Source organism: Coregonus lavaretus (assembly GCF_964263955.1).
Source record: "Coregonus lavaretus genome assembly, chromosome: 28".
Classification (NCBI taxonomy): domain Eukaryota; kingdom Metazoa; phylum Chordata; class Actinopteri; order Salmoniformes; family Salmonidae; genus Coregonus; species Coregonus lavaretus.
This window is the reverse complement of record NC_140015.1, coordinates 13,695,294-13,708,651: the sequence shown is the minus strand read 5'-3', so window position 1 is coordinate 13,708,651 and position 13,358 is coordinate 13,695,294. Positions and strand designations below refer to the sequence as shown.

Genomic DNA, 13,358 nt, shown 5'->3' with positions numbered 1-13,358 from the left:
CCCAGGCCAATCATACCCTGAGTTTGTTACCATGTGATCTGCTGCTAGCTACGTGACTTGGCATACTGATTTGCTTTTGTTTAGCCAAGTGAGGCTAAAGTGTGTGTGTTTGTGTGTGTTTGACCCCATTCACTGCTATTTCACAAGTGAACATATGACAGATAGAGAGATGGAAGGAGATATTGGGTCTAAAAGGGAAACTAGTATTGTATGGTAAGGAGACAAGGTGGAAGCCGTTAGGTCCATACCACTCTGCTGGGACAGATTTACTCAGCAAAACAGTACACACTTCTCTGCAGGAAAGTCCCATAGCAGATTTAGGGGAATGTTTGGGTTAGGTATTTTTTCTCCTGGATGTTTTAAGTGGTTGTCTAAAGTTAGCAGGCGAAGGTACAATCCCCTCCATACAGACACAGAGGGCCCTGTGTGTCCGCGCGTATATCGTGGGTGATTAACAGAAAAACTCCTAGTCCGAGTCATCCCCCCCCTCTCTCTCTCTTCACACAACAATAGCCTTTCACCTGTATTTCCTCTCCGATTCCTGTCATTCAGGGTGTTACATGGTAAAGGCCCATTCTGGTGCTTATGACTCAAAGCAGAGGGTTCCAGACAAACCCAAGTTGTGGAGAGAAAAGTGGACTGGGATTTCCAGACTTCCTCTCGGTGTACTGGGCTCACAGGAACTGAGAGGAGACCGTAAATCCTCACATTACGACCGCTTTGAGATCTTTACCAATATTTGATAATTGAACCGCATAAGGATAGGGGACCAATATGGGACTCATTATGTGGGGGGCTTAGTTATCCAAACAGGGAATTTGGGATGGCATGGAGTTGGTGTGTATGAATCAGAGAGAGAGAGAGAGAGAGAGAGAGAGAGAGAGAGAGAGAGAGAGAGAGAGAGAGAGAGAGAGAGAGAGAGAGAGAGAGAGAGATAGAGAGAGAGAGAGCGCATGCATGTGTCTGTCTGTGTGTATGTGTGTTCATGCTCATGTGTCAGTGTGTGCGTGTGTGTGTGGCACTCACCCGTCTCCTTGAAGGTCTGTTTGTCTGGCCAGATGACAGAGCAGAGGTTGGTGAGTACCAGTGTTCCCAGTCTGCGGGCTCCTCTCTCTGAGCTGCTGTAGTAGTCTAAGGAGTCCTGGCTCAGTACAAACCAGTAGCAGCGCTGCTTGATCCAGCTTCCACGCACCTCCCGGAACAGCCAGCCTACACACACACAAAGAAAGGGGACATTTCTTGGATATTACATGACTAGGTTCCCACACAGTTGACACCAGAACATGATTATTTCAATGTGTGAACGTGTGTGAGAAAGAAAGATGTTATCAAAAAGGTAGCCGAATAATAAAAAAAGATCTGCAAACGATAGAGAGAGAGTGTGTGTATGTGTGTGTGTGTCTTATTGGGTTGAATTTAAGGGTTAATTAGGCTGGGCTGAAAATAATCACTAAGAGGTTGAACCCATCTGACATCAAATATGTCTATAACATGCAGAACAGGTTAAAAATAACGGCAGCTAATGGTATAGTCAGACATTAAGGCCTGTGTGCCTGCCACCAGGATAATTACAGCTGTAGGAAAGACTGAAGGAAGAAAGCCGGGAGGTTAGAGAACAGTCGCTGGTGGTGGAGTAGCAGGAAGAGATCTTACATTAACGCCCAGAGAAGGAGGGAGGGAGGGAGGGAGAGAGAGAAAGAGAGGCTGATACATTCTCCTGGCTCCCTTCACCTCCATTCCACCCCTATCACATAAACATCGCCCTCAGAACTGGGTGGTGTTCAGTAGGCACAGAATGAGACAAAACGGTTTGAAACTGACCAGAATTTTTCAAATAAGAATGGTCATTTTCCATTTCGTAACTGTTTGTGTTTGGTCACTACTGAACAGGACCCTGGTCTGCAGTGTCCAGCTTTACATGAAGGGGATGTACACTACATGGCTCGTTGAACATCTCATTCCAAAATCATGGGCATTAATATGGAGTTGGTCCCCCCTTTGCTGCTATAGCAGCCTCCATTCTTCTGGGAAGGCTTTCCACTAGATGTTGGAACATTGCTGCGGGGACTTGCTTCCATTCAGCCACAAGAGCATTAGTGAGGTCAGGCACGGATGTTGTGCAATTAGGCCTGGCTCACAGTCAGCGTTCCAATTCATCCCAAAGGTGTTCGATGGGATTGAGGTCAGGGCTCTGTACCACTTCGCGGCTGGGCCGTTGTTGCTCCTAGACATTTCCACTTCACAATAACAGCACTTACATTTGACCGGGGCAGCTCTAGCATGACAGAAATTTGATGAACTGACTTGTTGGAAAGGTGGCATCCTATGACGGTGCCACGTTGAAAGTCACTGAGCTCTTCAGTAAGGCCATTCTACTGCCAATGTTTGTCTATGGAGATTGCTTGGCTGTGTGCTCGATTTTATAAACCTGTCAGCAACGGGTGTGGCTTAAGTAGCTGAATCCACTCATTTGAAGGGGTGTCCACATACTTTTGTATATATAGTGTACTACCCGTGTCCAGAAGGGAAAGCAGCTGTAGTGTTACCAAACACCAGGCATGCAGCACCACACTGATTGTGTCCCAAATGTCACACTATTCCCTATGTAGTACACTACTTTTGACCAGGGACCACAGGGCTCCGGTCAAAAGTAGTGCAATATATAGAGAATAGTGTGACATTTGGGACGCGGCCTATGTGTACAAATTGTTCCCTCTAAATATTTAATCTCACAGAGCTGAGGGTAAATAAACCGGTTTGGCCAAGCTCCAGCTAGGGGCTGCCCAAAGAGAGAGAGGGAGAGGGACAGAGAGCGAGCGGGGAAGAGAGAGAGAGGGATGGAGAGAGAGGTGGCGGTGAGAGGGAGGGGTAAAATGAGAGAGAGCAGTCATGGTCAGAGGTCAGAGTTCACAGTGAGGGCTGATGGATAGGCTGGCAGAGGGCCCTGGCTGGTCACCTGGCCCAAAGCTGGAGCAGGGAGCTATGGTGAGGGCGGGGGCAGGGTTATGTGGGTGTGCCATCCGTTGAATGTGTGTGTGTGTGCATGTGTGTGTGTTCATGGGTACAGCAGTGCCATGTTCATTGGGCTAACTTCTTAGATCAGCTCTGACGCTGAGCCAGCGTCACAGCTTCCTCTGTGGTTAGCAAGCTGCATGCCACCTGTCAGATCTCCCTCGCTTTCCCTACAGCTCTTTTCTTTCCGCTCAGTCTCTCCCTCTTTCATCTCTCCCCGCCCCAACTCCCCTTTTTCTTTCTCTTCTCTCTGCTCCCTTTCTTCCTGCCTTAAAGTGGTTTTCCCTACATGCAGAGCCCCCATTGCTACCATCCCCCATGTTACAACCCATAGACCTGGAGGGGGCCAGTCAGAGTGGGAGTCTACACACGTCTCATTCTGTTTCCCCTTTCAGAGAGGCTCAATATGATCTTAGTGGCAGCCTGGAACACACTATAAACCCACCCAATATAGTCCTGAGCACAGGACTCTGAGGTAACTAACACCACATCAACAGGAGCATAAAAACCAACATGAAATGGATAAATAAAAACTATGAGGTAAGACAGGACGGGATTGGGTGGGGATGATGACGGATTGGGTAGGGGGTTGGAGGGGTTTGGGTGGACTGGTTAGCGGAGAGCGGGGAGGCATGTGCGCCCGACTCCTTTGTCAGTCACACAGGATGTCCTGCAGCTGCTCTTTTTGAGACAGTGAGAGAGAGGAAGAGGGACAGAGGGAGTGAGAAAAGTAGAGAAAGAGAAGGAAAGGCAGTGAGGAGGAGAGAGAGAAAGACATCGCAAGAGAGAGAGAGAGAAAGGGTGAAAGAAGAGTCCCGGTCAGGACCCTCTACCTTCCCCTCCCCCCCACGGTCCTCCATCTGGATCCCATCTCTCTGGCCTGCTAATGTGTCCCATGGGGGTCACGGCTCGCCCTTAATTTGTTTCATTTGTGACCCCAGACCCCTAACACTGGCCCTGCCCCCTTAAACACAGACTGAGCAAACACTGGAGTCTGTCTCTCTCTGGTTGTGTTCTGTCCTTCTATCTCTGTGTGTGCTTTCTGTTTGTTTTGGAGATTTGGGGGAGATTAAAAAGTATCTGATAACAAACAGTCATCCATAAGGGCACAGAGCTTTAATGAGCTTCAACACTAGGATTATGGGCTGAACAGAATTAGACAGAGATCCAAACAGAAAAGGAAACGATTCCAATGGAGTAGACTGAATCACTTTCCAAATTACTGGAGTACTGGCCACTCTAAGTCATATGTAGCTAAACTTGTTCAGTTTGACTGTGCATTAAAAAACAGGGGAATGTAATTAATGCTCATTACTGCATTCTGTCTAGGAGTTTCTCGCTCCCTCGCTCCATCAATCTCTCTCTCTATATCCTTCCCTCTCTGTCTCTCTCTCTCTGTCTCTGCACGGTTGGTGGCCTATTTTAGACAGCGAGGCGACACTTGGCCCCAGTTGCCTGAGGATGTCCCATTGAAAACCACACCAAACAGCCAGATACACCCTTAATGGAGGGAGCATTTGAAAATGTATCCCTGCACACAACAAGGGCACGGGGAAAGAGAACAGAACAAGGCCTTCACATGTCCTGGAGCGTCTACACTCTACACAGTGGTGGTGGAGATGGCGGGGGTTGGTGAGAAGAAATGCCAAGGCACATAGCCACCCCAGGGGCCCAGGGGAAGTATCCGTCCTCAGATTGGGAAGGAATGCACCCCCCGGTCTCAGACATCGAAACAGAGGGAGGAGGGGTGCAGCCAGCCAGCCAGCCAGCCAGGGGTGCTGCATGGTAACTGCTGTCAGAATTAGCCGATCAGGCTGACGCCATCCCAAAGAGGACGAAACTTATCCAAGCGCTGGCATTTTACTGCAACCGTTTCGGTAGCAGGAAAAGCACACATGAATAGCCTGTGAGATCACTCCTTGAAAAGCGTCAGGCACGCAAGGCTCTTAATGCTGCTGATGGTCATCATTACATGATTACTGGGGGCAGAGTGTTGTGTGTGTGCGTGTGAGGGCTCAGCTGTGGACCGTGAAGTGTACAGTACAGTAGTACAGTATGGTCTACTTATTCAGCGATAACACCTCAAACATGCACTGAGCTAAAGCTTGGCTAATGCTCTTGGATGAGTGAACGTTATCATCACACACACACACAACTGTTATTACTGTACATGCAAATCACTAGAACTGGAACACGACAGCTACACAAAGAGAAAAGAGAGAGAGAATAGAGGGATGGTGTAGAAGTGTGTCAGGCAGGCAGGCAGGCTCACCTTTGACCAGCAGCTCAGGGTCTTCCTCCAGGCCCATCTTGCTCTTCTCTATGATCAGACTCTTCATCTCATCAGGAACCTCTGACAGACTGTGTCTGTGTGAGACAGACAGAGGTGGTAAATAACTGCATCGTACACCCCACAGTCAAGGCACCCCCCCCCATACCCTATTGGCTCTGAGTCGAGGGGAGGAGGGTAACCACACACACCTAACCCCAAAATGACTCTCTGCCAACCCTAAGCCTCTCTGACACCCTACGTGAGAGAGGAGAGGGGGACAAGTTGAAGTGCTGTGAATATCTCTCCCTCCTTCTCCGTGTTCCCTCCTTCCTCCCCCCCCTCCCCAGCTGCATGCATACCACGCCACTGTGGACAGCTTGTCTCTTTTTTATTGGTTGGGCTGGCGGGCACAGTGGAGTGGAAAGAAGCGGAGGACTGAAAATAAACGTGACAGAGCGACGCCGGACTGACTCAAAGCCAGCCAGCCAGGCAGTCCCAGGCCAGAGAGAGAGAGAGAGTTCAAAAGTTCACACTGTTGTCAGCTATTCAGCTAATCAAACCCATAACGAACATCAAAAACATCTGGGAATTATGGGAAACTGTTGTGAAATGCTCTCTCTCCTCTCTCTCTTTCTCAAGGGCCACTGTCGAAGAAGCATCGTAAAAAGAAAAGCCACCACATGCAGTCATGGTGGTGGCGAGGACTTTGGACTGTAAAGTGACATTCGTTTCAGACATCTGGCCAGGCAGGCAATGTTTTGGACGACTGAGAGCTCAGCTTGTAATCGCTGGCCAAGGCCCATTTCCAGCCCATTAAATTGTTTATAAGGTTTATCTATGCTCATTTATTTATCTAATTACTAGTTTCTTTTCTCTATTTCCTGCGTCAAACTAGCGTGTGAGGTATGAAGGGACAAACCCGCCTTCCTTCCTCTGAAAACACCAGGCAGGAAATTAGTTCTAGCAGGCGGCCCTCCATCCCTCCATCCCTTCATCCCTCCATCCCTCCATCCCTCCATCCCTCCAACCCTCCATCCCTCCAACCCTCCATCCCTCCATCCCTCCATCCCTTCATCCCTCCATCCCTTCATCCCTCCATCCCTCCATCCCTTCATCCCTCCATCCCTCCATCCCTCCAACCCTCCATCCCTCCATCCCTTCATCCCTCCATCCCTCCATCCCTCCATCCCTTCATCCCTCCATCCCTTCATCCCTCCATCCCGTACCGTCTTAGATAGCGTTTCTCTGGGCTGTGATTATTGATCAGATGATTGTGGAAGGTTATTCCTTATGGAAGGCAGACCTAATCAATGAGTCTTAATATATCCTATCCTGCTCAACTCAGCTTACAGGACTGTGCTGACTGTTCATCTAGAATACATGACACCTGCTCAAAGTATCTCACTTTCCCACTATCCACTAGTTGACCCTTGAGTCAATACATTTGCCTGTTTCAGACTGTACAGTAGTTGGAAAATGTGTGTATATATCAGTCTCTAATTTAGGCTGATGCTCAGACACACAGGGAAACACTATACCACACTGGCCCTGACAGTGTGTGACTGATTCAGCAGGGGAAATATCAGAGAGACATCAGAGGGTCAGAGCCCTGTCATACTACACCCAGTCTACCTCTGCAGCTAAGCCCAAGAGCGACTGCAGCATTCAAACAGTAACGCCACCCGGGACCAGTCCCATGTATCGGAGCATATCCCTCTTCTCTTAAATACATAAAAATACATCCAGAAATCTGAGGACGGCTCTTTTTGAGTCCACGAATAATCCTTGCTGCAGAAACAGATGCAGACAGACCTATATACAGTCATTTAAATGGAGAACTTAATGCACTGATTTGGATCTATAGAGAACGCCAACACAGCCAGCTAGGGGATAGCGTGTTGGTATTTGGAGGACTTGATATCAAAGCCTAGGATCATTTTGTGCTATTGTCTGCATGGGGGCACACGTACAAACTCTGGAAAGCACCGGTACAAACCAGCCCTGGATTATAATATAATATAATATAATATGCCATTTAGCAGACGCTTTTATCCAAAGCGACTTACAGTCATGTGTGCATACATTTTTACGTATGGGTGGTCCCGGGGATCGAACTCACTACCCTGGCGTTACAAGCGCCATGCTCTACCAATTGAGCTACAGAGGACGTGTTGTCGATTAGTACCTCTATAGTTTGGGCCTTGTTCAAGGGTACAAAAGCAATATGTTAGCTATGTTCCTCCCAAAACTTAAACCAGCAATCTTCTAGCCGTGAAATGGGTCAATTTCCTACCTAAAGCTATAGGCTACTGTATGTATGCACCAGGGTTTCCGTTAGGAAATTGTGGCGCCGGACAACGTGACTGGGAAGATTTTTTACCGGCCACTTGAGAAATGTAATGGACACATATGCATTGGGTGTGTAACCCATTAGGGCATCTACCCACATGCTCAGAATGACAGAAATCATATTTATATTATGGTAATTCATCTTAACAAAACATGCAACTCCTGTAATGAAGCAGCCAATAAAACGTCATTTTCAAACATTCGCCAAAATGCAATTTGTGGGAAAAAGGGAAAACACCATTCTAAACAGTGCACCTGATGCAAGCGGTATATGACAGAGATGAAAATCTCAGTTAGAAACTTAGAAAGAGTGTGAATATAAAGATGCAACAACTAGGATGGGTTGCTAATATGACTAGGACTGTGCATTTTACTTTTGGACAACGAAAGAAAACCAATAGAACAGGTGAGAAATGGCATATGAGGAAGTCTTTCATGGGCAGCGTGCGTGGAAAAAGGCCTAGCTTATTATTGAGTTGCGTCTGTCAGTGAAAAGCATCTAAAATATGTGTGAAGATAATGTGTCTTGTGTATAATTTAAAATGTTGAGACACGAAGAAGGGGAGGGGTGTGTGGCGAAAGTAACCTATAGGCCGTCTCTCTCCAAAATGCATGCTCTCAGCTCTACAGAATCCACTCAGCTGTCTCCCAACAATTCTTGCGCATTCATTGTTTCATGTGAATTGTTTGCCCTATGGTTGTTTATTTTGATCAATTGATCAATTTCACCAATAGTAAATGTACCGTTAATCCCCGTCATTTGGTTACATTAATTTATGTTAATGCATTGTATTACTAATTAGGCCTACAGTCATTTACTGTTCTCATTCTCGGAGTGGAAACGTTGTTTCACAACCTGCTACACTTGTGAGAAACAAGTTTAGGTTTATTTCACATCCATCATTTACGAGTTGTCCCTTTTTTCATTGTCTTTTGTTTGGAGTGATCCATGTGAGCAATGAGCATGGGTCTGTTTTTTTGATTTTGTTAATGTTGAGGGAGCTCGCATGCCTGAGCACGCATTGAATTAGCCTACTGTCAAGTTCGTTGTGTAAAGGATCGGACCAAGGTGCAGCGTGGTATGCGTACATAGTCGTTTATTTTAATAAACACCAACAAAATAACAAAATCCAACCAAACGTGAAGTTCAAGAGGCTAAACATCAAACAAGCCAAACAGAAACAAGATCCCACAACTAAGGTAGGCAACATGGTTATTATTACCTTAGGGCGTGACAGTACCCCCCCCCAAAGGTGCGGACTCCGGCCGCAAAAACCTGACTCATTAGGGGAGGGGGAGGGTGGGCATCTAGCCTCGGTGGCGGCTCCGGCTCCGGCTTCGGACGTGACGTAGGCAGTAAACTCTTCTCCCATCCTGCCTCCCCTTTGCAAGCCCGGTCTGGTCTGGAGCCCGGCGCGATGCTCCCCCTCTCAGTCCTCCCACAATGCACCAAGCCCTGTCTGGACCCTGGTGTGGGAGCCCTCGACCCTGGAGAGGGGTTGACGTCTGGCTCGGACCCCGGTGAAGCGGATGGCTCCGGCATGGGGGAAGAGTAGACGACCGGACCCGGACAGGGCACCGGTGAAGCGGACTGCCCCGGCTCTGGTAGGGAGCAGATAACCGGAGCTGGACTAGGCACCGGTGGAGCGGTCTGCTCTGGCACTGGAGTGAAGCAGCTGACCGGAGCTGGACTAGGCACCGGTGGAGCGGACTGCTCCACTGACTCCTTCTCCCTGTGGGCCTCCTGCAGCGCCTCCTTCTGAAGGGAGAGCTCCTGCTCCCTCTTAACTAACAGCTCCTGTAAGGTGGTGGCCTCCTCTCCTCAGAGTGCTGAGCTGCAGGTCTTTAGCTGCTTGGAGGGCCTACATCTTCAGAGTGGCCTCCTCTATAGCTCTCTCCTCCTTCACAGTCAGCCCTTTCAGGGCCTCCTGCTGCGTCGCCAACCAAAATGTTCTTGGGGCTGCCTCTCGGGCTTCCTTCGTGATCAGGACCTTTTGAGTCGCCGTTTTTTCTCCCTCGCTGCCTCCGTCTGCTCCCAAGGAAGGCGATCCATACCTGCCTGGATCTCCTCCCACGACCATGATCCTTTTCCGTCTAATATCTCCTCCCATGTCCATGATGTCTGCTCCTCCTGTTCACGCTGCTTGGTCCGTTGGTGGTGGGATCTTCTGTCACGTTCGTTGTGTAAAGGATCGGACCAAGGTGCAGCGTGGTATGCGTACATAGTCGTTTATTTTAATAAACACCGACAAAATAACAAAATCCAACAGAACGTGAAGTTCAAGAGGCTAAACATCAAACAAGCCAAACAGAAACAAGATCGCACAACTAAGGTAGGCAACATGGCTGCCTAAGTATGATCCCCAATCAGAGACAACGACCGACAGCTGCCTCTGATTGGGAACCACACCCGGCCAACACAGAAATATATAAACTAGATTTCACACCCTGACCAACCCAACTAGAGATCTCAATGTCAGGGCGTGACACCTACCTGGCCTGCTGCGCGAAAGTGCCCATTTGGGGATGTATGATTTCTGATTGTCTCAGTCATCACGTCCACCACTAATAAGCTCAGCTTCTCAGTCATTTTTTCTTCACCTCACACAGTAAGTCAACTGTCTGTTGTTTTAACATCCATTGTGAAAGACAGCCTAATAGTTCCCCACAGTAGGCCTATTTGAACAATCTTTCCAAAAATCTCCCCCTAGATAATCACCAAACCTCGTGTGAAAGAGCAAAATATAATAATCTGATGATCCCATATATCCAGTGGAAAGTCATAAAATACCTTTCCTTTCCCTTGCACAAAAACAGTTGTCTGTCCTGAGCTCACTGGTGCCTAAACTCTGAGAACCCGGAATAGGCTAGTTGATATAATGTTGCAAGTTCGGGCCGGATCCAGTTGATTGATTTGATACAATGTTGCACTTCACAAGCGATAGCTCAAGTGAAGACATAAAGAAAGGAAGGCAGACAGGCTGAGTAGAGAGATTCATGTTATTGAAAGAACCAGAATTTTCATCATGATATTTTCTACAGTTTTTAATGTATTTTTACATTGTTGACAATGGAAGTTATAGGCCAACGGCTGCATTGGCCATCTCTGAGTTCCATGCACTCATTTAGGCTATTTAGCCACCAATGATCACGGTGTATCAATGTGTCATATGGCAGAAGCAGGTCCTCTCGCATTAGTTGAATTTACATTTGTATATTTTTTATATTTTAATTAATATTTTAATGATTGTCCACGTGACAATGATTTTGAGAACCGAAAACATTATTATTGAAATGAAACTGAAAATCATAACTGACCCACAGATTGGTATAAATGGTAGGATAAATTGTAGGCCTATGCTTCCCCAAACTTCAAACTCACGCACTGCCTATAAAGTCTTTATCAAATAAATGCCTCCACCTTTCTATGGTCGGATTTTCAAGCAAGGTAAGACATGCCTCATAATATGAAGTAAAACATTCAGGTTTCAAACAATGAAGTATGTTTTCAAAATGCATACTGCCTCCAGCTCACATTGTCAAGTGGTGGGTGACGCGCTGATAGCCTTCCTACCGTTGTTTTTTCTCCCGGTCAATTTGGCCAGCAACAATTTTATTTATCGGCTTTTTAAAATGTATTACATAACAACCCTGAGGAACAATACTGTGTGGGAAGATAACCCTAACCACTAACCAGATATGGAAAATTACTCATTTCAAAACTAGCACGAGGCAGGATTCAAGAGAGATCATTTGAAAGTTGAGGGAAACGAGGGAAAAGTGGAGGGAAATGGGAGAAAGAAAGGAGAGGCAGGGGCGGGCTCAAACCCTCCAGTTGACCTTTTACTCTGTCTCTGTCCAAACAAGCCTGACCTTCAGCTTCAATCTGGGTACCCAGGCCTTCAGCTAACGTCTAACACACAATCTGTCTTTGTGACTTACTGTAGACACAGGCATCGCCACATCAAAGTCATGTCAAAGACAAAACCATACGTGAAGACACAGGGGCTTGTTATAACTTTGAAGCCCATATGCTATAGGTTTGGGAGGTAGGCTACTTTGTGTTGAGGAAAATAAGTTGGGTGGGTGGGTGTGAGTCTATGACATTTTGGTAAGCTGATCCAGAGGGGGCTATCCAACACATTTCTGTTAGAAGTTCAAACATGGGCCTCCCGAGTGGCGCAGCGGTCTAAGGCATTGCATCGCAGTGTTGAGGCGTCACTACAGTCTGGGGTTCGATCCCAGGCTTTGTCACAGCCGGCCGCGACCGGGTGTCCCATAGGGCGGCGCATAATTGGCGCATTGTCGTCCGGGTTAGGGGAGGGTTTGGCTGGGGGGCTTTCTTTGGCTCATCGCGCTCTAGCGACTCCTTGTGGCGGGCCGGGTGCCTGCAAGCTGACGTCAGTTGAACAGTGTTTCCTCTGACACATTGGTGTGGCTGGCTTCCGGGTTAAGCGAGCGGGTGTTAAGAAGCAGTGCGGTCTGGCGGGTCATGTTTCGGAGGACGCATGACTCGACCTTCGCCTCTCCTGAGCCCGTTGGGGAGTTGCAGCGATGAGACAAGATTGGATCGCAATTGGGGAGAAAAAGGGTGTAGACAACAGAAAGACAGTAGAACTAGGGTTTGCATCATGCTACCTTTAATAATGATTCCTGAAGAGTCTATTGACGCATTCTAACATAATACATCTGTCAATTTAAGCTAGAGATATCTTTTTTTGCATGGGCTGCGTCTCAATCCACCACATTCGCCTATGTCGCCCTTCTGCATCTGCGGTGAAAAGTAGCAGAGCTACAGCGCTATTTGTCAGAACCAGGAGACATCCCGAAAAATCAGTCTTCTCACGAAAACGTCTGTAGCATCCAACTAACTAATATGACCACTCTATAGAAAGATGAGACTCTCACGAACACAATGGTTTTGCTCTACGACCCCCACAAGTTTCACAGGACTCGTCTGAATATAAATTGTTACCGGTTTAAAAAATGAATGGAAGTATGAAGGTAGTTTTGTGCCTCCCCAAAAAAGAGGTTAAATGTATGTCCAAAAAACAAAAATATTTCCTGAGCTTTCTTATATCTCCTGGATATAGGACAGACTTCAATTACTCAATTACCTTATTCCTTATGATTCGTTTTTTGTCTGTTTTGCCATTTATTAATGCGTTATTCAATGCGTTTCTATGGGCTATAGTAGTAAAGGCCAAATTCTATGTTATATGTTTTATACAGTATCTACAGGGGTCCTAAAATTCTTTTAAAAAATAGCTAAATGATCCATGGTATCACCATCTTAAAACAATTCCATATGTTAGCTCAGTAGAACCCCCCCCCCCCCCCTCCACAAATGCTTAGACATTTAGAGGTTTTAACAGGCAGATCTGCGCCCAGTTGCCCACACTGTCCCAAAGTAGTGCTTAAACTCTGCTAATTGAGTAAAGAGGGGCTTGTGAATGAGTGGTGTGAACCAACTATCCAAAACAAGCTTCCATGGCCGGATGGAGGGGGGAGTCGGGGCTCAGGGGTGGGGGGTTAGTGGCCCAGGCTGGTTTCATTTCATGGGAGAGAGCCCTGGTGGTGTGTGGGTGGAGGGTAGAGGGGGTTGGGGGTGTAGCTGTAGTGCAGCTGGGGAAACATGTTGGCACTCTGACAGATGAGGCTCTGGGGTTTCCACAGCTGTCCAGTAGCCCCCCTCCTCCTTCTCCCCCCACCCCCGCGTTCCCAG

At 47.5% G+C, this 13,358-nt stretch overlaps 1 protein-coding gene across 1 annotated transcript in view; it reads right to left on the bottom strand.

Moving 5' to 3' along the window:
* Positions 1 to 377: 377 nt before the first annotated feature.
* The window catches only part of LOC311103884 (pleckstrin homology domain-containing family H member 3-like), a gene marked incomplete at its 3' end in the record, with an annotated part of 30,285 nt that continues 17,304 nt past the window's right edge, over positions 378 to 13,358 (bottom strand). The window contains exons 3-6 of the mRNA XM_084145515.1: positions 5,285 to 5,379; positions 958 to 1,209; positions 679 to 683; positions 378 to 422 (exon numbers count right to left, since the gene is read on the bottom strand). Coding sequence (XP_084001641.1) covers positions 378 to 422; positions 679 to 683; positions 958 to 1,209; positions 5,285 to 5,379 — 397 coding nt within the window. The remainder of the gene's footprint in view (positions 423 to 678; positions 684 to 957; positions 1,210 to 5,284; positions 5,380 to 13,358) is intronic.